Genomic DNA, 24,529 nt, shown 5'->3' on the forward strand with positions numbered 1-24,529 from the left:
AAATAGAGCTTGATGTTTCAAAGGATAAAACACAAACATGCAGGTCTATTTGCTAAATATAACAGATCAATATAATTGTCTCCTACCTCAATTCAAGTGTTCAGAGAGAAGATCAGAGCTGATGGCATCAAAGGTCAACGTAGTTTCCAATGTAAGACCAGGCATATAGCCCATCTTTTTTCCTGGCTTCATTTGGAAATATCGGGTGATGTAATGCCATTTATTTAATACTTGTTAATGAACACTTGTTCACTGAAAAAATGTACAATGGCATTGAACAAGTGGAAGTTATAACTGATCCCCAAAAGCTCAAGCCATCATTGCAGCATTCACACCGTTAGTGATCATGTTTAGACCGGCTGGCAACCAACTCACAATTAAGATATACTCCCATATTCATCTGATCACCATTTGCATTGCAATCTTCTCTGCTGGCTTCTCGCAAAGTCAATGGGGAAGCTGGCAAGAGATTGCAAATGGCAACCATGTGACCTTGCATTTAAACAGTATTGTGGATTCATTTAAACAGCAACCAACTGCATTAGTGGCAGAAACTGCTGTTGCTAAGTAATGCAGTCACATGACATGTTTTAACAACTGCATTGCTTATTGATGCAAAGTCTAGTCCCACTTACCTTTTTTAAGCAAGAACTATTTGTGTGACTTATTAGAAGGGAGAAGAATAAACAATGATACTTCAGAGTATTTTCCTAGGTCCAATTTCAAGCAAAAGTCATATGGGAGTTACCAGAGTTGGAATATTGGTAACTATGAAAAAATTCCCATCTCCCAAAAAGAGGTCTTGTTTTGGAAGAGGCATTGCACTCAGATCTAAGAAAAGAATTTATTCCTCTGTGTACCAATTCTGATCTCATTACTTATTGGCTTCCATGCTAATTCAATTTTCATTTCTAAAAACAACAAGCTAGATGCAATGTTACATTTGACATTTATGTAATTTATACCGAAATTGTAAACTGAAGATTTTTAAAAAAAAATTCAAAATGCTTGATATTGCAAAGTTACATGCTCTGATATTTGCAACTAGCTAAAATCACTTATAAGACCCAATCCAATTTGTTTAGATTGCACTAGGGTGCTCATTGTGAAATGTACATTTATTTCTCCATTGTCCACTCAGCATAGGATCTAAATGAGATCTAGGCTTTATTAATTTGTATGTCGTTCTTTCTCCTTTACATTCTGCATTTCAAATTATCTCATTTTTTATTACTCAAACTTTCCTAGTTTTATGAAGCTCAAATAAGCAAAAGCACCTAGGATCCACATTTTCTACCAACAATAGAATATACTGTATCAACTGGAAGCTCCTCCAAGGATTCAAGAAATTGTTTAAATCAGATGTTTTTCCAACTCTGTAGTCATATGAACAATTGCTCTTAGCATTTTCTATATCTTAATTAGCTCTAAAATATGGGAAATCTCTAAAAGAAATTTAATGTATCTTTTTACTTCATGTCTTTGGGGAAATACCTCTCTCATGAAGCAACAACCTACTTTCAAAATAGCTGAGGAATAATGTTTTCCTGGGTCTAGTTACTGTATATATGCACACAAATGAATAGTGCAAACTGCGATGAGACTATAGAAAGGCTTACTTCCATTTTCATAACTGAGATTAAGAACCGTCTATATTGTAGAATCATCACAGAGGTACTGACATTCAATACATCTCTTGCTGAATTCAAAGGGGGAAAAGAAGACTCCCAGAGTTGTAAAGTAAACTTTATTTTGACATTATAAGCTGAATCACATGTACAAGATATTGGAATTTTTATTACAGTAATTCAGAATACTCTCACTTCTTTATGTTTGCCAAGAGACCTAGACCAATGTACTATAGTATTTGATACATTTTAGGAATATCTAGTGTTCTGCAATTTCTCCTTTCAGGAGAGGCATGGGAGTTGTAGATATATTCATATTATATGAAATAAAATCAATATAACCTATAAGAAGTATGAAATAAGTATTAGAACATGCAAGTAAATAGAGGAGGAACAATACTTTAGATGAAAATGCTCACTGGTATGTCCCAGGCCAATGTTCCTGAACCATGGCAACTTTAAGATCTATGGACTTCAATTCCCAGAATTCTCCAGTCACTAGAATTTCTGGAAGTTGAAATCCATGTAACTTAAAAGGTTGCCACATTGACCTTGGTCGTTGTAATACCACACCTTTCAACATCTTGTTCTCCCACTTACCATATACATAGGAAGTATATGAGGCCTGTGGAATGATGGGGACATTCTCCTCTTATCTAGGGGAAGGAGAGAGAAGCCCTAAATGAGCCTTCTTATTTCCCTAGGTGTGCATGACCTCAGGAAACAGAAGTGCAACCCAAGTGAACAAAAGAAAGGTCATCAAAGTTTGTTGATGTTTATGGGTGCTATACCAGGACCACACCCTGGAAACCTATAGTTTACTTCTTAATTCATGATAGTATGTTCAGTTTTGTAATTGTGCTGTTGTACCTCTAGCTCTTGTAAAATCTATTATGAATGTAATAACTGCAGAAAGTCAATCATGGAAAACAATACTATGATTTTTAAAAAATCATCTTTACCTTTTTACTTATTACGAAGTTTAATTTTAGGATTTTCCATACTTGCATTGTTGTCATATTTTCTTAATGGAAACTGTAGACTATTCCTAGTGTTGCAAAATTATTACTTTATCTAAATGACTTCTGTAACCCCCATCTTCAGAATTTGTATAAAAGTCCAAATGCTTAATCCCAGTCTATAATATGTTCTAATATTTTATTTTACAGTCAGAATTGGTTTAAAAAAATTGTTAAGATTTAATATTGTTATATACCTTCTGATAACACATCATTTCTTGCCTTTTTTAAAAATAAGCCATAACTTCCAATTTTTTTTACAAATATAATTGCAAATTTAAAAAGTGGGACAAATCCTTTTATAATTTCCATAATAGGTGCCATAGTTACTGCAGAATGGTGTAGGAACCCATGCAAATAAGGCTTCCTTTTTTGTTACTAAGCATACAGTAAATAAAGATGAAGCTCCACATCCTTCACAGTTCAAAGACAACAACCTATGCCACATAAAAAAGTGCACAACATGCTAAGATGTAGAAAATTATTACAATTATATGTTGCATTACAACTTGTTTTAGAATAACCACCATTATGGAATGCAGCACAGTCTTATCCTTGCACATATGACAGGCAACTTCACAGCCACACATTCCAGTTCTTTAGAATAAGAAGGAAAGAGATGCAGCGAAGAACTACTGGATTTACTTGATAGTTCTTTCAAACTTGAAGGTTTCTCATGGCATTGTCCATATACGAAATGTAAATAAGTAATGTATAAACAGCATTAACACATACCATTGCAGTTTAAAAGAACAACATATAATATCAACAGTTTTCTACACCCACAATTGTCAGGTCAATGGATAACTTTTAATTCTACACAAGGTACAGAAAGGTATGTAAGGAGATGCTAACTTATGGCAAACAACATTTGATGCATGTAGGAATCTGTTGTGCATAAAATCTTAGCTTGCATGCGGACTCTTGTGAAAAGCTGGACTTTGTAGCTATTGCTAAAGAAGATGCATTTTATTGAAAAAAAATAACATAAATTCATCTTGGCTCAGGTGATTTATATTTCCCTTGTATAATTAACACATTAAGATTAGTTGGGCAAACAAGAAACCATGTACAGAGGCTACCGTTCGTATCATGCCCTTAACACAACATTTTTGCCTTGGCTGATTAAAAAAGACTATTCTACAACAGTCCTGAAAATAATCCAGATGTTGGGGTTTTCCTTTGGCAGAAATTGTACATCATTTAACAGACCAGGATGAACCAGTTGTTCTTTGTCTTCTTAAAGAGGATATTTTAGAATATGAAATTTTTACCCTGATTTAGATTTAAGAAGTAGTTCCCTAGAATCTCCTACCTGCTTGCTTTTTCTCAGGGCGGGGAGGTATCTGAATTCCACATCATCTCCCCACTGACTTCTACTGCAGCTGTATACAAAAATGAGTCAAAGGCCACTGTGCTGATAGAAGGTTAAACAAATATGGCAGGGACCAATGCTTCCTCTCTGCATGAAACAAGTCAGTTTCCCCTTCTCAAGGAAATATACAATAGTAGCAATAAAATTCATATTAGATTAAAGGTGGGCCAAGAAATAAGAAGACTAAGGTTAAGATCAAGATGAGTGAGGAAAACTGAGCTCTGGGATATTCAGAATTTGGGGCTGATTTTTCGGTTGAGGGTAAGAATTCTGAATCTTTCTTCTCCTCCTTCACCTCAGTTCCTATAAAGGAAGGGAGAGCAGAGAAAGAGGGAAAACATTAAGTTCTGATTGGATATATCTCATTTAAATTCTCTTTTCCTCCCCCTTCATTTTCTGTTGGATGTTCAGGAGGCCTCTTTGGGTCAAAGGTAAAAATCTCTCAGAATATATTTAATTGAAAGCTGGTAATTTATAGTCATATAATATCTCTGATTTCATTTATAATATTGTTTAATTAACATATTTAACTTACCTGGTACAGTTTTTCAGTGAACATTGTGCTAGTGCCATCTCCTTGAATGTTTACAGAAGGAGTGAATTGCGGCAGCTGGTCCTGCACCTCCTTATTCTTTTGGCCAAGATTCATCTCAGTTTGGATTGCATTATCTGTGAGACAGAGAATATGGAGGAGTGTTGAGGATCTCAAATTCTGAGCTATTGGTTGAAACCTCTAGTTTTAGCAGAGTAAATATGCTGGTAAATTATTATATTTATATTTTTCACAAGTCTCTATCAAAAATTAGCAGGCATTTTCCATTCTTCTTTGGCTACACAGAAACCTGCAGTTTCTTTATTCATCAATTTTTGGCTTTAATGTAAGAACATTTTGGCAATTAACTCACTATAAATTGCTCTTGATCAAGAAAACTATTCCAGTGTAATATATCACCAGACTTGGCAGGGATTGGAATTTATCAATCAAGTTCAGGCATATGATTTTCTTCCCTTCCAAACAGGATAAGAGAATCAGATAATGAATCATAATTAAAAATTAATCAAGAAACATAAATAACTTTTTTCATAAGCATTTTTTTCCAATTTAAAAAGATGAACCACTAAGAATTGAAACCAATGTTTAACCTCACTTTTACAATAGTGAAAAATATTTTATATTACAAGGCTTAACTTTCTAAACTCTATAGGCAATGATGGGAATAGAAAACAAGTATACTTTTAGTGCTTAGGTGACTGTCATCTTTCCAATATCAGCAGAAAAAAGTTGATGCTTACTGAAACATCAACTTCTATTGCTGAATGCAGATGTAATTAATGAAGTAAGATATTAATAAAGTAACAAATATTAATTATAATTAATCAGTTAAAGATACAATATGTAATATAGTATATTATATATTTCAATATCGCATCGGAATAAAAGTCTAGTTTCAAATTTTCTTTGCAAAATATGAAAGAAATTGGATAAGTTGAAACTAGGGAATGAAGGCAAGAAGCAGCATATTTTTTATATCTTCAATATCCTTTGAGATTGCAGCAGGTATAAATGTAAAAAAATGAATAAATCTCATCTGCAGTCTCTGAATGTGGAATCCTATTTCAGTATCCTGGCAATCTGTCCTCCATTTCTCTAATCTTAATGAAAATCTGTAATGGACCTGACCACCATTGAAAGACTGGTGGCATATACATGGAGTATTTATTAAAATCTTCTAACAATACTTTCAAAGTTAATTTTACCCTGCATAGAAATCTACTTTCATTTCCCATGGAATCCTCTGCCAATTTACTGGGAAACATTTGGGGTTAGAAAAATTAAGATCTGCCCCGATATTGATATTCTGTATTGACTTACTGAGAACACTTGTTGCTGGAAAATAAGTTAAGGATTCGATCACAGTCCTCTTTATGATTGCCACTGTTTGAACAGGAACACCAAAGTGTGATCTCAGTACTGGAGTTGCTCGCATAATTGGGGTCAAAGATGTACCTGTTTCAAATAAAGCAATAAAATAAAATCAGACAACCCAAAGGAAGTAGGTGAGGTGCATGTTGTTGCCAAGAAAATGACATAGATGTGTTCATGAAATTACAAGATAATTTTAATCAAGATAGGTTTAAACATAGTTTTAAGGAATCAAGATAGTTTTAACAGAGATTTTACCTTTTAATTCCTAAACCAAAAAGGCTAAATACAAACCACACAACTATTTTCTTTAAATGTGCAATAAAGCTGGTGAATCACTCTTTTCAGTCAGCACCCTAAGACTATATAATTCTGGCCTGGAAATAAACTGGTTTCAATAAACTTCCTGCCCCACTTTTTCGTCAGAGAGGTTTCAATCCATATAGTGTATTGAAGTCATTTAACTGCCAACAACCTATGTTGGGGATATTCTACAGTAAGACACTAAGGATTACTATAAAAGATTAAAGCATAAGTCTTACTAAAGTAAATCAAAGATGTATTGATTTCAGCAACCTGTGGCTAGAGCTAACCAGGCAAAGGATTATAGAATAGAAGCGTCTATGATGGGAGTATGGAGGCCCATTTGAACAGCACTGCTCAAAGTCAGAAAAAAGATTTTCTATTAAACTTCCCAATAAACTCCACCAGATCCAATACGTACCAATCATCTTCATGTAAGCCTGCAGGCATGCTGCATAATTCAGTGGAGAGCAGCCATCTGTGAATGTCTGTAACGATTTGCATTTTCTTGGAAATCAGCCAGCCGAGATCTGACAGGAGACATAACTATCAGAATGACAAACCCCTTTATTAGCCAAAAACGATTTATTAGTTTTCCAAGAATTGATAGGATAAATCAAAATCAACTTTTTTTAAAGTGGGAGGTTGCACTATATTTACCTCCATTTCATAAAAATAATGAAGGACCTTAGTGAGTGGACATGATACTAAACCCCTTGTGGCCACTTCTGGATTGGTTGTGTGAGGGTGTGTACTTTTTAAATAGTTACATCACACTATCAAGAGCCAAGGTGGCGCAGTGGTTAAATGCAGCACTGCAGGCTACTGCTAGATCAGCAGGTCAGCGTTTCAAATCTCACCGGCTCAGGGTTGACTCAGCCTTCCATCCTTCCGAGGTGGGTAAAATGAGGACCCAGATTGTTGGGGGCAATATGCTGACTCTCTGTAAACCGCTTAGAGAGGCCTGAAAAGGCCCTATGAAGCGTATATAAGTCTACTGCTATTGCTATTACTATCAGAATTGTAACACATCCATTTTACTGCTCTTATAGCCATTAATATTCAAATGCCATGAAACTTACTCAGATAATCATTCCATTAGACCCACCTGCAGACATTATCCTTTAAGCAGGCATCCCGCAAGTCGAGGCAATTGGGCTTCCTGCTGCTCACGAAAGAACATTGTGGGACAATGGTTTGCCAGCGTCGTTCCCCACAAGCTTCATCTTGGCAAGGACAAAACAGAGCTTCTTGGTGAAATCCATACCAATCTTATCAAAGAAGTGTCTCAGATTTCGGTGGCATAGGCGTTTGTCACATGGGTATCCTGTAGTGCAGGCCTGAGCATATTGTGAGCGCTGACGCAGGCATTTGTGGTTCAATTGGCAAGTATTAGCCGCAAGCAGGCAGGAATTGAGCTATCTTTGGTTCTATGGGAACCTATAAATCCACAGAAACACAAGGAGGTAACAGTAAACTTCAAAAACGATTTGCCAAAGGAGATTAAACAAAAAAGACAATTGCCAGAATCTCTCTACAATTCAAAGATGAATTCTTTTTCTGTTTAACCCATCTTTTTTTCTTTATTATTTATCCTAGGTCAAATATGGGACAAAAAGCTCCATGGGACAACTCTGTAAAAGTGCCATACACCCCATTGGCTTAATTAAATAAATTATGAAATAAGAAAAAAATAAGTGGGAATGTTTGAAATAATGTCTCTTCCTTCTGCAAGTCTATAGTATTTCTTGCAGGAATTGAGAACTCCATGAGGAAAGTAGGTTTTCATAGGTTCTTCATCATTCAGCCTTTTGTCATTAGTCTGAACAATAGTTAGTTGGAGATATGGTCGGGTAGATAAACTGAGGGAGGTTGGCAATATGCCACCCATGGGCAACATATCCTCTGGACTCAAATGATTCTTCAGAATAAAGAATTGGGTTGGGAAACAGTTGTTCTTCAATTAGCCAGGTGAAAAGCAAAAAGTGTCTGGGGCGGATTCTTTTGAAAGCTGGACATAATAGCAGAGGGAAAAATATCTAAGAATGCAATTAAGTATTTAGAAAGTCAGCTGGTATTGTAGAAGGCAGAGCTGGAATTCCATGCAAGATATGGGTGGATGGATAGTTAGTTGGATAAAAAGTAGCCTTATAGCTTATGTGTAGAGATAAATAAGATGATAGATTTGGAAGATATTTTACTTTTGGTTTAAGTGGTGGCTTGTTTTGCATTGATTGATAGTATAAGGTATAATTGTGGAGACATGACCAGGGGTTGGCTGCTGGGGGTTCGCATGGCTTCTGGTGATCCTCTAGCTAGGATTCTGCCCAGGTTGGCAAACCCCCAAATGCCACCCCTGGCTGGCCACACCCACCCCTTCTTTCCCTTCCCCTTCCACATGACCTGTTCATTCTGCCAGGTAAGTGCAGGGGACGCAGGGAGGGTCAGAGAGGGGGAAAATGGGCCTACCAGAGGATCCAGAAGTCTGGAAACGGGCCTGTTTCCGGCATCTGGAAGGTCTCTGGAGTCAGGGGAAGCAGTTTTCGCCCTCCCAAAGGCTCGAAGAAAGCCTCCTGGAGGCTGGGGACGGTGAACTCCCCCTTCCCCGCCGTGGTACAGGAGGCCAACTAAGCCACATCCACCATGGCCATGCCCGCCCGCAACAGAGCAGCGAACCCATTGCCTGCCATTTTTGAAACCTACCCCTGGAGGCATCACTTTTGGGTGAGAGTCTGTTTTTGGAAAATTACAGGTTAATTAGAGTGGAGGAAATTTGGCTTCTCTTTCCATGAGAGTAATTGTTTTGGCTAGAGTAGAAAACTGGGGGTTCAAAAGAAGTGTCTTTGACGCCTCTATGCATTAATGCTCTTGAAGCTATCTTTTAAATTATCTATCAGTATTTCCCTCTATCTCAGATTTTACCCTACATGCAATTTATGGGGGGGGAGGGGAAGAGACCTGGATTATTTAATTCTTTGTAAGATTTTTTTTACTATCCTAGTTCTAAGAGATTCTAGGCCAGTGTTTCTCAACCTTGGCAACTTGAAGATGTCCGGACTTCAACTCCCAGAATACCCCAGCCAGCGAATGCAAGGTTGAGAACACTGTTCTAGGGCAATGTACTAAAGATTGTGAATGGTTGATATAGATTCTACCTGAGACACGAGTTGCCAGCTTGTTGTATTTTGTCTTCACAGCTTCTTTGTTTGCTACATCCCTATGGGGAAGCACCTCCAAATGAAAGTCATCTGTACAGCATAAAAAAATATAATTTTAACTGCTAGAGTATGAAAGGTTCCCAAGAGATTCCGAGAAAACCATTATCTAAAAACACGAGTTTTAGAAAATGGGCTTGCCTGATCACAGCAAAATGTACACTACAGAGTTTACACAGTAAACAACAGTTGGGGAGGCAAACATTATAAAGGACAACTGGTCTGTACCTTAACATACTGAACTTAATAATCGCTAATAACAGGCCATAATATACAGTGAGTAGAATTATGCTCAAAGTTACTATTTATCTAAAACAATATGAAGCAGTGTAATGTTTTAGGTTCTTAAGATAGGTTCCAGAATAAAATTGTTTCAATTATTTATTTGTCTTCGCCTTATATAGGTAGGACACACAATCCTTGCTAATTGTGGCTTAGATCATGAAGTGTTGGTGGCAAAGGTTAAAGCCAAAGTATGTACCAAAGCAGTGTCTGGAGATGGTCTCTGTATCAGTGGTTCGAGTCCTAGCACTGTATGACGGGGTGAGCTCCTGTCACTCACCTCAACTTCTCTCCACCTAACAGTTTGAAAACATATTCTATGCGAGTAGCTACCACTTTGATGGGGGGGGGAAATGAGTTGGTGCTCTGTGCAGGCAGTCAGATTCCTGCCATTTTAACCTTCTTGGCAACCCCATTTATGAGGCGACTCCAGGAAAGGGAGGGGGGATAGGATGGCACTGCAGAAAGAGCCACATGACTTTCTTTCTCGGTGCAAAGCCAGCTCTCCCTCCTGTGTTGCACTTTATGAAGTGTACGAGCATGTCCTACAACAGAGCTAGTAAACGGACAGACAAACTACTACTCCGCAATAACATTGTAGTCTCCTAACTAATGAGATAAGCCATGTGCTAATAATAAGCGGCAGTGCTGAAGAAGGCACCAGTGTATTCGTTGGACAGCGAAAGTGACCAACAAGAAAGTATTGGAGTACATAACCCCACACATGTCACTAGAAGGGAAAAAAATCACAAAACCATGTCTCACTTATTTTGGCCATGTCATGCACAAAAATTCACTGGAGAAAGTATTGTATTTTTCAGACCATAAGATGCACCGGAGTATAAGACGCATCATGATTTTGAAGAGATAAAAGTTTTTGCACTCTGCAGATCTCCCAAAACCTCTGCACGCCTTGTTTTTTGAAAAAAAAAAAAATTAAAAAAAATAGGGGGGCATGCAGAGCTTTGGGAGTCTTGTAGAGTGCTCCTGAGGCGGGGGGGGGGGGGGATGAGCAAAAAAATGGTCCACTTTTGCAAAACAGGCTGGTTTTTTTGCAAAGAAAAAAGGGCAGACAGAGGCTTTGGGAGGTTTTTAGAGTGTTCCCAGGGGATGGGGGGGGAATGGTCTATTTTTTGCTCATTTTTGCCCTCCCCAGCCCCTAGGAACACTTTGCAAGCCTCCCAAAGCCTCTGCATGGCCAGTTTTGCAAAGGGCAGGGTTTCAGTAGGCCAAGAATGCTGTATTCAGTGTATAAGACGCACCCAGAGTTTCACGCTCTTTTCTGGGGGGGGAAAGGGTGCGTCTTATCCTCTGAAAAATACAGTAATTATATTTAGAAGCGTTTGCAGTAAAAAGAAACAAGGCATGCCAGTCTCGGAGTTAGGGTTACTTGGAGAATCCTGACACATGGTGGCTGGACACTATCAAAGCTGACACCAACCAAAGAATAGAAAAACTCAAGGAATAGTGCAAGATCAGAAGAAATGGAAAGACACAACTGAATGGTATCATAATATCATCATCATCCAGGATTTACTAGATTTTCTTTGATTAAGTGGCAAGACATTTAGCACATCCTATGAGATTACTATCTAAAAGGTAGGTGCCCTGCTTTTATCTCCAAGGAGAAATATACTGTGCCTCCTAAGCTACTGTATCCAGTAACTTGCTCAGATACAAAGATTATTTATTTTGTCCATTCATGCAACTTTCCCCAATTACTTCTGACTTCCTGTCAAAGAATAGCTAAATAAGTGTGCACATTTATATTTATTCCATTCTTACATTTTACACTTTTATTTATTCAATTTTTGCTCCACTCTAATATATTACAGTATGTAAATGGAATAAATGCAGAGATGGGCTGTTGGTTTAGCCTGTTTGCCCGAACTGGTAGTGGCGGCGGCGGGAGGCTCCACCCACCCACCCAGACGCTTCTGCACATGTGCATGTGCACCAGCACAAGTGAACGGGTAGCAAACCGGTTAGCAACCCATCACTGAATAAATGTATATAGCAATAGCACTTGTATACTGCTCCATAGGGCTTTACAGCCCTCTCTAAGTAGTTTATAGAGGCAGAATATTTCCCCCAACAATCTAGGTCCTCATTTTACCAACCTCAGAAGGATGGAAGTCAACCTTGACTGGTGAGATGAACTGATGAATTGCTGGCAGTCAGCAGAATTAGCCTGCAATACTGCATTCTAAACCACTGCATCACCAATAATTATCCGTTCATATACTCCAAAATAGGTATTACACTTTGGATGTCACACATAACCACTTTGTCATTTATAACCCCTTGAAAGGAGGAAGCGGAAAATAAAGAACTGCTTTGTGACATATTGGACAGCCATTTTTTTCCAGAATGAGAATGCCTGTTATATCATCCTAGCAGAAAGGCAATTGCAGCACAGATACACTCCAGGAGCCTTTCCCCCCGTGTTGTGTCATGGTTGTTCATACCAACAAACTTCAGTAGTTTACAATGTGTATAATTTAACACATTTTAGTAGATGTCAGTTAACTTCTTACAAGGTTGCATCAGCTTCACACCTATTAGTCAGTTTAAGAAGGTGCACACAAACAGCCACTACCTCCCAACTATTGTTCTCTACTGCTTTCAGAAGTGAGAATGTCCAGTTCTTTCAAGCAGGGCTCTTCTCTTTACCTGCTAGTTCTCTGAACCAATTCCAGTTTGGAGACCAAGTGTTCAGCTGACCAGTGGTGGCAGTAAGAAGTAGCACCAGCTTCCCCTTCTGCTGCTTCCCAATATAATCCCCAACCCACACCTATCAGCTCTTGTCTGGTCCTCTCTATGAACATGGGTTCACTACTCTTAACCAAGCCATGGTTGGCCGAGGAAAGTGGAGCTGTAGAGTAAAGCAGTATCTGTTGTCTCAGTTGCTTTTGATACTACAGTTTAATGCTACAATTACATTTAAAAAACAACTCAAGCAATAGGTAACAAATGGAATGATGTGGCTGAAAAACAACTATTCTGTGTACCTACACAAGTACATAAGTAAAATGGCAAAATAAAATGCCCATTGAGATGTGGAAAGGATGTGTGGGGGTGGGGTAGGGGGGGGGATAATGCTGAATTTAAACCACAATGGATATAAAAAGGGACAACAGTGCATATTGACAGAAGGTGATCTCTTGCTTAAAGGGGATTCATTCAGTATGCAATAAAGATTTATAGCTAGCCATGCTGTGTCAAGCATCTAGGTAGTTTCTGCTGAGGTTTGAACCAGGGAGTCTGCCAATGGGATTCCAATGAAGATATTTACAACAAAAGTCATCTTTGCTTTCTCCTGCAAATAGCTCAGTCTGAGGGCTAATCTTAAGAAAAGAAGATACCTCCAAATGGGGTCTTGATCCCAGTCCATCACCTTTTTTCTGGTTCCTGGACAACCACCCTCTTTGTGCTTGCCAAAATGTGGCATTGTAATTCTTATCTTTTAAGGCCTAAAACACATGCCTGTATTGCAAGCCTTTCTAACAGATTATAACTTATTATGTTACACAGTGCTCCTTATGGCCCTGAGCATAGGGGGGGTTGGACCTCAGTCTCCAGCTTCTTTATTTAAAAATCTCAAATGGCAAAGCTGGGAAAGACCATAATGAGATTTTAGACATTGATGCCAGTTATTTTCCTCTTAGATCTAAGCATTTGTTTCTACCAGAATGTTGGGTATTTTTTTCCTGTTACCTCTAGTGATACAAGAAAATCAATAATTATCAAGTTTCTATCTTACCTTGTGTTAAAGTTGAATACACAGCCCGGTAGATTTGCAAGCAACGCTCTTCCTTCTTATGATGACATTTTGCAATGCTGAAAATGACTATTTTTCATTTTTATTTGTGCCTCTATGCATCTGTTCTTGGCTTCATCATGGTTAGAAAGATGTAACTGTTCTTAGAAAGATGCTGGAACAGTTTCGCAGGATCTGATAGGTGGCACTGCAGGAAGGCTCAGCTAGACAAAGGGTCTCAGCTGTTAGACAGTTGTTGGGCTGCTCAAAAGACATAACTTGGAATCCTCCTGTTTGGGAAAAGAAGGAACGTCATCATTTTTACATATACACACTGCAGCCAACTTCTCATCCCATAGTGTTGGTTACCAAAGAGCCTTCCTAATTTCATATTCAATTTGGTTTCAAGTGCGTCAAAGTTCAATAATTCCTTCATAAATTATCTAGATTGCATCATTAAGAGCATTAAGAAAAGCTGAAGAATGATGTAGACCTGCTTCACTTAAAAGCAAGGGATTCTTGGTAATATGAATATATCATAAAACTCTTACACAAGTCTTTAAAAAGTCTGCAAGGATCAGCTGGTATCTGCACTTGATCAATATTATTAGAGGTTTTTTTTGTGGCACATAAATTTCTTTTAAATTTACTTCAACAGGGCAAGAAGAACTGACCATGAAGATATCATATAGGTAATAGTACTAATGTTAAATGATAGGAAATTACACTAAATAAATTATAACATTCTAGATTATGCTGGCAGGGTTGTAAGCATTACTGCTACATTTAGATGAACAAGTCCAATCACTAATAAGTTTTGAAGAAATTGGGGAAATTACCCAATCATCTTTTACAATAAATCTTCTTGGTTATTTATTTCATATTTCCTGAGAATATAAATTAATTCATTGGTTTAATGGTGTGACTAGATTTGTCGCTGTAAACATTGAAAAATAGGGCAACATCAGAGCAATCAACTCTTACATTCCATGACTCCATGAAATACAACTTTCATTCAATTAACTATATTAAAAAGTATGAGCATTTGGTTCTGGTTAAAAATTAAAATTAAACACAACAGCAGAGAGGTTTTTTGGGGAGGGGATCTACAAAATAGTAACTGTGATCATCATTTATTAGCTATGTTAACAACGTTCTTATCAACAGATTAGCTTGATCGGTACAAATGTCATTTTGCTTTGAAATTATAAATATGGATAGTTGAAAATCTGTATTAAGAAATGCACATACAAACATGATGTGTGATGCATTTATTCCATTTTAATTCTTTTTTATTTGCTTTTATTTGTTTATTTTTTTTAAAAAAATTACCGGTACCTTGATGTTTTGATTCCTTTTTATATATAAATCTTATTAAAAGTTTTTAAAAAAAATATAAAACCAACACAAACTAATACAGAATGAAGAAGAAAACAGAGAGAAAGAAAGAAAAAGAAAAAGTACAGAAAGAAAAGATAAAAAGAAGATTTTGATTACTTTTGTAGTAAATATAAGAATTACAAAATTATCTCCTGCTCTATGATGATAAAAGCTCATTTACCTTCTATTATCTAATTTTTTTTCTAATCATCAAAACCACAAGTCATGACTGCATTTTTTCTGTTTAATGCAAAAATCATTAAGTCAGTCATAAATGTAGATACTGCCTTTTCTCTAATCAAGAAAACAATTTAGCCATCTTTGCAAATTCTATCATCTTCACCAACCCATTCCTCACATTGCTGTAGGGTCAAACTTTTCACTTTTGAACATATAACATCTCACTGCAGCTACCATATGTAGAAACAAGTTCCAGGGAGAAGTTTTTATTTCTCAGTAAAAGGCAAGCAAATAACAAACACAACAGAGATACTAATGTTTTACATATTCATCCTGCAATCAATTTCTCAACCCTGATTTCCAAAGAAGCTTTCAAGTCTCAAGTTCTTTTATTCTAATTTAGAATTAAAGGACTCTTCATATCATTGCAATCTACCAATAATGGAAACAATGTTTGTTTCCATTTAAAAACATTCTCATAGTTTTTTTCCTTGTTCATATGATTAGGGCTATATGCATGAATTTTTCTTTTATTAATGTGTGCATTTTTATTGGAGAGTTCAATGTTCCTATTTTAACCATTATACTTTATCTTTTGAATAAAGATATTTTAGAATAGCAGCTGCCCAAATTCTTAAGTAGTAAAAGACAGGATTATTCTTTAGTACTGAATATTGGGTATGTCTTTAGCAGCATATGGTGGCATCTATCAATCTGTCCTTTTGGTACTCTGCTCTATAGTCTGATTCTTATGCTTTCTAGATACAACAGAGACATTCCATGGTATTGCATTATATTTGAACCATTATAATTACCATGAATAGATCAACTTATTTTAACCTGACTGCTGGCAGATGGACTCTAATGTTTGCCGCCATAATCATTGGAGAGGAAATATGTTAACTTTGCTTTGTCCCTTTCTCTTGCTTCTGCACAGGCCATGAGTTAGTATAGATGTAGCAAGACTTTGATCTGGCACAGTAGCATTAGATTCCTTGGTATAATTCAATACAGGAAGATTGCTCAGTTATTACTCATATTTGTAGCTAGAAACTTTAGAAGTAATCCTGAATATAGGTTATCACGCAAAGCTTAAGCTATCACTAAGATCTCGTCCAAAATAAGATACACTTCATTTACATAAATACAGCACCACTTTTTATTATTATTTTTTGCATGTGCAAAACTAGCAATTTTGATCCCCTTTTCTCTTTGATTTTGTAAAGATTAAACATGATTAAAATCAGGACTTAGGAGTGTAAAGATGCTTTATTGTAGCGTTTAAAGAATCTTGCTCTACTAACCTGATTCAAAATAAATATTAAAATATTCTAAAGGAGGAAAAGGGCATAACAAAAACTGTATATTTGGCTGGATCCTTGGCCATTGGCATCTCCTGACTGATTGATCTTATCAATATACTTTGATTCTGCACTACTTGAATCAAAGGCAGATTTCTTACTAATAAGTAAACAAGAGAAAGTCACATGGTATTTTAGTGATGAATTTCTTTTTTAGTTTGCACCAAACTGACATCATCTTCGTTTCAATGGAAGAAAATTGCTTTGTTTTCAACCAAAACTAATAAAAAATACTCCAGGTATTGTATCTTTCTTGAGAGTCTTATAATTGGATTTCAAACACCATAATTACCTGTTATGTTTAGGTAACCCATGTTTTTAGTCAAAAAGAACTCCTGAGCTAGAAACCTTCAAGCATCCTTTTTTCTCTCTATCTTCCCAAAGAGAAAGTAGAGAAAATACAAGTGACTATGTGGAGCTATTAAACATGATTCCTAGAGCCAGAAAGGGTAGAGCCTACTCTTTTCCTGGTGATATCAAGATCGTAGCTGCTTCTTGACAGCTGCCTCTTCCTTCAATGAATGAAAGAATCTCTCCACCCAAAAGAGAAAGACCTGGGGTAGTCATATACACTGAAATTTTCAAAGGGATAAAAAGCGCAAACACACAGAGGAGAAAGAGGGTATAAAAGAATACAACGGCATGATCATCCTTTTAAAAGTCCTTTTTAGTTTGAGATTCAGAAACTGGCTTTTGTTGCCAACCAGCCCCTTTCTAAATAATTTCAAGGGAATTAACAAAGATATATATAGATATATATATATATATATATATATATTATATATATATATATATATATATATATATATATATATATATATTTATATTATATTATATTTTATATTTATTTGATATTTATATTATATTTCTATTAAAAATAGCAACACTCTTTTGGGATGAATCTATCTCTAAGTAAAGCTTCATCAATCCCATGCCCTTTAAAGTATGATTGTACATGTAGAGTTATGAATATGTGTTGTTCTTTCTTTTAAAGAGAGAAGTCACTCTTCCTATTTTTTCAACAACAACAACCCTGTTTGGCAGCCTGGGTTGAGAGAGATTGACTGACCCAAAGTCACCCAGTGGGCTACATTGCTGGAGGTCAACCTAGTACTAATCTAATTTATTTTATTGTTTGTCTCCCTCAAGTTCTATGAGATTTCCTTTGAGAAGTGGGATCAGTTCTAACAGGTCTTCAAGTCTATCCATGTATTAAAAACATTGGTATTATAGGAATGTTTTGATTGGCAGAGAGCTCTTATACCATCTGATGACATTGAAATATTGGGAGGCCAGCCTTTGTAGGTTTAAAAAAAAAGAGACAGCAAAATCTATGGTGGTTTACTTTTTCTCTGGCTACAGAACTATATCTGAGTTTTGGAAAGGAACCCATAATCTCTAAAATTCCCTTCTATCCCAACATCTCTTAAGCCCCCTTTCCCCAAACTTATTTCAATTTCTAAAAACATTCATTAGGTACCATTAAGTTGGCATCAACTTTTAAGGATCACGTGAAAAGTGCTTCTCTAGAATGTTCTGTACCCATCTTGGCCTTTCAGGTTTTCCAACAGCACACCCATCTTTATACTACTGAAATTGTCAATTTCCAACTGGTGCATCATAGGGCAAACACTTTTCAGACAAGATACTTCAAATGACTTTAATTATAGAATGCATCTGCAATTCAGGATCCATGACTCCCATGGACTTGAAATTTGATAAATTTATAAAACATTTATGACACAAAATTATCAAAAATCTTTTATGACTGAATAAAAATCATCACAAACCATTTCCTGTAGTCAGCTCCTGATGTTTGACACTTCAGTGTGGGTACTTTCAAGGCAGATACATGCTTGTGTGGGGGGTTGGACTAGATGACCTAAAAGTTCCTTCCAACTCTGTTAATCTGTTAATCTCTGAATTCCTTCCTGGATTTTAAGAATACATTAGAAATTCTGCCATTGTGGAAGGCACTGAGGAATCTGGTAAAGAAATACTGTATCTCTGAAGTGATGATCCCATAGGTCACGGGTTGTCTAGATGCTACTGTAATTAAGTCCATCCATTTGCTGTTTGTTGTTTTCTTTCTTTCCATTTCCCCCAACTTTGCAGATGTGGTTTTTGTGTAATGTGTCCAAATATGATACTCTTAGTCTGGTCATTTGTGCCACAAGAACTCTAAATTGATTGTTGTATTATTATTCATCTATTTAGACTAGCACTGACGATGTTACCTAGTTTGGGTAATGAAATGTCTGCAAAAAAATAACCAAGATCAGAGAGCACCAAGAAACCCCTAATTTCAACACTGAGCTACAAATATTCTCTTTTATTGGATTCATGTTTGTTTGTCTTGGCCAGCTGTGGTTGTTTCAAGAATTGTCTCCAGGAATAAAATACAAAAATATCAATATTCCTTCCATTCTTTGTTTCTTCAAATTGTAAGTGTTGTTTTCATATAGCGTATTCTGATTTATTTTGGTTTTCCTTTGTTTTCTCAGTTATTCAGCTATAATTTTTCTTTTAGTTCGCCTTTTATAAAACCAGTTTGAACATCTGGCATCTCTGTTTGCATGGAGAGTTGTAATTTGCATTGGATGATCCTTTGCATTAGATGATCCTAAGCATTAGCTTCCTGGCATGTGAAATTAAGGATCTGTGTAATCGTTTCCACAGTCTGTTAATTATCTCCCTCTCCCTCCCTCCCTCTCTCTCTTGTGAATGTGGAATGTCTTCTAAGATAGCTTGGATACAAGCATCTCTACTGTATTGAAATTTATCATACTCCCTCTATTTTGTTTGATCTTCTCGGAATCAGTTTCCATCTGCCTGCTGGCATCTTTTAACATTTCATCCTTTTGAAGCTAGAATCTCCTTCTAAGCTTAGAAATCTTTTGGAAGACTTTCCTTGTTTCTTCCTCTCTGTATCAATATTTAGCAATACTTGCACTTTGTCTCTTCAAATAGCTCTCTCAAATTCCTTAAACAAGTTTCTTCCTGAAACTTTTGTCTTTCTTGGATCGTCTTTTCTCTTATTGGCAATTTCCACTGTTTGATCTAGCATCCATTTGCTTCTTCTGTTTCTTGGTATTTGGTTGTCTCTTTTCATATTCAACTTGAACAACTTCTTTGATTTCATTCCACAGTTCTTCTGGTCCCCTATATATATGATTTTCAGGTTTTGATTAATTCCTGATGTTGCCCTTGAAAATAGTGGGCATTGCTCAAAATCGTATGGAAAGGACCACCATATAAAATGGCTTTATTGTTCTGCTCTAGCTTAACTTGGAACTTGCATGTGAGTAATTCATGATCTATTCTGTTCCTCAAATATGTCTAGAGCATTGTTTCTCAAACAATTCCTACACACTGGAATTCATATTAAAGTAATAGAGATTTTAAACACCATTCAAACCTTTCTACAAAACTGATTTTTTAAAAAAGCCTCTTATTTCTGTTTGCATTTTGTATTATTACTTTCTATTTTTATTTCATTTTAACCTACATGCTATACTTTATTTTGTACTTTTGGATTTTGATTACTAATCTACCCAACTGAACTCAACTTATTAATTAGAACACAGTGTTTTGGAATTTTGGAATTCCCAAAAGAGGTCACTTGAATATTTTATTTTATATGCTGTATATAATATACATGAAAAGGAAACATAATGATAATTTGAAGAGATTATCTTTTGGAACATCTGTAGAAACTGTATCAATATATTAAAAGATATTTCTGAATTGTTTAAAGATGCATTAAGATATTTTAGAAATGATCTTGGATTTCTCAGTCAATGGAATATATCTGATAACACCAGACCAGTGTATTTTTGGCATAGACTTTTCTTCATTGAGCAATGATCCCTACAACCTATTTCACCAGCCTTTATACCTCTAATTCACCAATGTCATGAGTCTGGCCTGGGATGACTAACAACAAATAAAAAGTAACATAAGCACTTCAAGGAGAGAATATTTTTTTTGCAAATGCAAGTAGATAAATAGCTATCACTTCAGTGGGAAGACAATAGTGTTCCATGTGCCTCAGCGTATAGTCATGCCAACCACATGACTATGGAAAGGCCTTCAGACAACGCTGATTCTCTCGGCTAAGAAATGGAGATGAGCACCGCCCCCTAGAGTCTAACACACTAGGCAGGGGAAACCTTTACCTTTGTTTCTCACTATATGTGCAATGTATAGAAGATATACAATGCATTTGCCATTAATTCTTTTTTAATTACTATTATAATGTGGTGCATCCGTCTTGATGGTTATGCAATATATAGATAAACAGAGACAACACCCTTCTAAACAACAGTTGTGGAGGAACAAGATTGCCCCTTATCCTATTTGTTCCCAGCAGGTTAGTCACCATAGAAGCAAGAAACTATTCCAAATATGTAGTTCTTCATCAAGAGCTGAAGAACTACATATCTTTAGTTCAAGTAATTTAAAACATCTAGTTGTTAGAGCATCCTAGTAATATTGGGAAAATGAAATTCAGATTCCCATTAAGTCAAGAAACTGACTGGGGCTGGTCATTCATTGGTTTACACCTTTTGCTCAGTCATTATCTAATAGGTCTGTTTCAGACATATACAATATGTAACTTCAGTCATTATGGGCTTAATGTACATCCTTCTTGTAGCTTAACATGAATTATGTTTAAATAAATTAGGAGGGGACTACAATAGGCTGCCACACAAAATTGTTGTGAAGGTAAAAGGGAGTTGAGAAAATTTTGTTTAGCATCTTTGCTTTAGCAGGAATGATGGAATATAAATGCAATTAACAACAATCTTTGCTATAAAGCTGCAATTCTAAATTTAGCATTTGAGAGGAAAAGGCTGGAGGAGAAGAATGCGTGGCATGACATAACCCGCGGTAGACTAAAGCGCGCCGACAACACCGCGGCGCTAAAACCGCGATGTCAAAAGCGCGCCCACAACAGCGCGCCAACAACAGCGCGCCACAGAAGCGCGATTTAACTTAAGGTTAGGTTTAGGGTTAGGTTTAGGGTTAGGTTTAGGGTTATGTTACAGCGCGCTTCTGTCAGCGCGCTGTTGTCGGCGCTCTGTTGTCGTGCGGTTTGACGGTGCGGTTTGTCACCGCGCTTTAGGTCACACGCGCTTTAGTCTACCGCGGTTTTGTGGTGGAAGAATGGAAAAAGTTTGCTTCTGGAATGCAGTTACAACTGCACAAATCTGGATATAAGCATCTTGTCAAATATAGGAACCCTACAGATCTTGTTCAGGATATCTGGAATTCATTGTGTGATTTATTTCCCTAGGTTATTAGCAAATTAAATAGATGTGTTATTTTTAAATTGGCCAGTCTCTTCTCCCTAGTATGAATTAAGTTATCTAAGAACTGCCTAATTAGATTAGATGAAAGAACCTTCTCAAATGGTAACCTAGGATGAGAAATCCCTGGGTTCCAGGCATTGCTGAATTGCAACTCGCAAAGTCAATGTCAGACTATATACAGTATAGTCAGTTCAACTGGTAGTTAAAGGTTCTCAACTGGTGCGCAGGCAGTTCAGTAAAACTGCCTTGACCAGAATGAAATCACAGGAAATATTTTAAAACTGTACGGCTGTTATTGAAGATGACAGGCAAAATGTAAACAAAAACCAAAATTATAAGCCTCATGAATGAAAACCCTTTGATTCAAATTCCCCCCTTCTGGAAACACTGAGATCTAATTTAACATTACTTAGAACAATTCTCTTCATATTACTTAAAGTAATGAGTTGCCTGTTGTATAGTGCTTTCTACAACATGCTGATAAACTGCTCTTTGACTAGGGGGGGAAAATCGTTGCTCTTTCCTAGCCCGCAAAAATCTTGGCAGGCACCTGGCAAAAGTTTATGCACTGGAACAGCTCAGCCTGCCACTGGGAACAAAAAACTGTCAGTAGCATATTTTCTATTTCCACTTCCACAACCTCTCCCTACTCCAACGCCAGCTCCTTTTCTCGCATAGGCAGCACCCATCATAAAGTGAACCAGGGACCCACCTGACCCGAACACACTCAAAGTGACCAGCACACCACAGGAGGAGATCAAACATCCTCCTCACCTGCAAATCTGAACTACAGAGTCTGCACGCAGACCAGAAATCTGGACGAGCCTCGAAAAAGAGACGATCTAAGAGTGCTCCGGGGGAAAGAAGCCTCCAAGAAGGAAACTTATCTTAACAACCAATAGTTGTACCCGGAATTGCACCAAAAGCCCCCTTAAGGCAAAGGGAGCGAGAAAGCCAAGAAAGCATTTAAGATGGGTGGGTGGGTAGGTAGGTAGGTAGGTAGGTAGGTAGATAGGTAGGATAGATAGATAGATAGATAGATAGATAGATAGATAGATAGCTAGATAGATAGATGCATGCATGCATGCATGCATGCATGCATACAAACATACAAAGCCGCGGAGGGACACACAATTAAACCATGAAAAGAGAGGGAAAAATGAAAGAGGGCTTTGGGGAGTAACAGGGCAGGATTCCTTGGTTTTATGAGACGCCGACAGCCCGCGCAGCGCAGCCTTCAGACCCCAGGAATTAATTTAAAAAACCTCCCTTCCCTCCCATAGGGATTAACCCTGCGGTGAAGGGACCGAAGGGACGACGCTCCCGCAGCCCCAAATTTACCGGCTCGGGAGAGCAGCAGGACCCCGCAGCAGGGGGAGCCCCATGGCGAAGGGAGGCGAAAGAGACGTCGCTGCGCGGGTGGTGGTTGTTCCGCTCCCAAACGGTCTCCGAAGGAAAGCTGGCGCGCCCTCCCGGGTCGGCGAAGCCCGGACAGCCCGCCGCTTCTTTCCCGTCCCGCTTTTCGCGACGGCTCTCCTCCTCCTCGGGGCTAGGCGTCGGCGCGGAGTCCGAACTGGAACTCGCGCCAGGGCTCAGGAGGGAGGGCAGCGCGCGAGCAACCGGGGCGCGGACAAACTGGCGGGACTGGGGTGTGGGTGGAGGCAGCCTCACGCGCCACCTTCTGCGAGGGCAACTGCAAGTTCCCTTGTATCTCTTTCCAGTCGGGGCTGTGCGGGGGCGGGTCTTGGTAAGCCAGGGCGCAGCTCCAATAGGAGCGCGCCTGTGGCTTTTAAGCGGCGCTGTCAAACCTCGAAGGAACCTGCTGGGCTGTGCCAGAACATCGCCTTAGTCGAGAAAACGGGCGGGAACGAAGACGCCTCCCGCGCCACGCACGAGGCCACCCCTCCGCCTCTGCCCGTCGCCCACCTTTCTGCGCTCCAAAGGCTGCAACCCGTGCATGGAATTATTAACAACCAACCATTGTTGGAACTTTGCAAATAGCAAAATCAACATTCCTCGCAGCCGGTTGTTCTTCGCTTCACCGTCTGGCACGTAAATTCGACAGAGCAGGTGGATGGGCTGGAGAAATCTAGCTCTGTGTTTACCTCCGTTTTTCCGAGCCCGAGATTGCCAAGCATTGGGATACAGTTCCCATGTTTTTGCTCATTGCCGAGCCTGGAAATTGTGGTCTAACGCTCAATTGAGAGAATACGCGATCGGCTTGTGAATTTGGAAGGAGGAGAGGACCCACATTGGGCACCTTGAATTGTTTTACGATCATGTCAGGTGCTGCCTTTGCATTGACAAAAAATGAAACCTAATGAAGTTTACCAGCATTTCAAGAAACTATTGGCAAATAACGGAGTTTTCTGTTCTTGGAATATTCTTGTCATTACAAATTTAGGATAGCTGGTGAATTTCACCTTACATTTAGAATACCTTAGCAGTCTTTCCAAAGTTTTCTCTGATTAGGAATAAAATATATTTCAGAATGAAGAACACAGAACCTTAGAGTATCTGGTATTTATCTTTATAATATCAATGAAAGAAATGCAGAATAAAGGGGAACTTCTCAAATAAACTGCAAACAGCTGCACTTAATTTTTTTTTTTTTTACAGTTATAATGTGGTAGGACATATTTACTATACATCATTTTGTGATAAAACATTCACAATCTAAATGCAAGATTTGCTGGATCGGAGCACAGCTTCATCATATTGTATAAACATTGGCTAGTCGGTTATTTCTGGAAAATATACAATTTCTCTCTACCTACACCCGTGAAA

The 24,529-nt window shown here is 37.8% G+C and overlaps 1 protein-coding gene across 1 annotated transcript; it reads right to left on the reverse strand.

Annotated features, from left to right (window-relative positions):
- Nucleotides 1–1,733: 1,733 nt before the first annotated feature.
- On the reverse strand, nucleotides 1,734–23,543 carry LOC116523981 (GDNF family receptor alpha-2-like). The gene is given in 13 exon segments (XM_032239076.1): nucleotides 1,734–4,325; nucleotides 4,554–4,753; nucleotides 5,896–6,030; nucleotides 6,667–6,757; nucleotides 6,760–6,779; nucleotides 7,358–7,496; nucleotides 7,499–7,666; nucleotides 7,669–7,689; nucleotides 13,510–13,579; nucleotides 13,581–13,649; nucleotides 13,652–13,686; nucleotides 13,689–13,796; nucleotides 23,084–23,543. Coding segments are annotated over 12 exon segments (1,194 nt in total). The 5' UTR covers nucleotides 13,783–13,796; nucleotides 23,084–23,543; the 3' UTR covers nucleotides 1,734–4,173.
- Between the last annotated feature and the right edge of the window lie 986 nt (nucleotides 23,544–24,529).

This window comes from Thamnophis elegans, chromosome 2 (genome assembly GCF_009769535.1).
Source record: "Thamnophis elegans isolate rThaEle1 chromosome 2, rThaEle1.pri, whole genome shotgun sequence".
Taxonomy (NCBI): domain Eukaryota; kingdom Metazoa; phylum Chordata; class Lepidosauria; order Squamata; family Colubridae; genus Thamnophis; species Thamnophis elegans.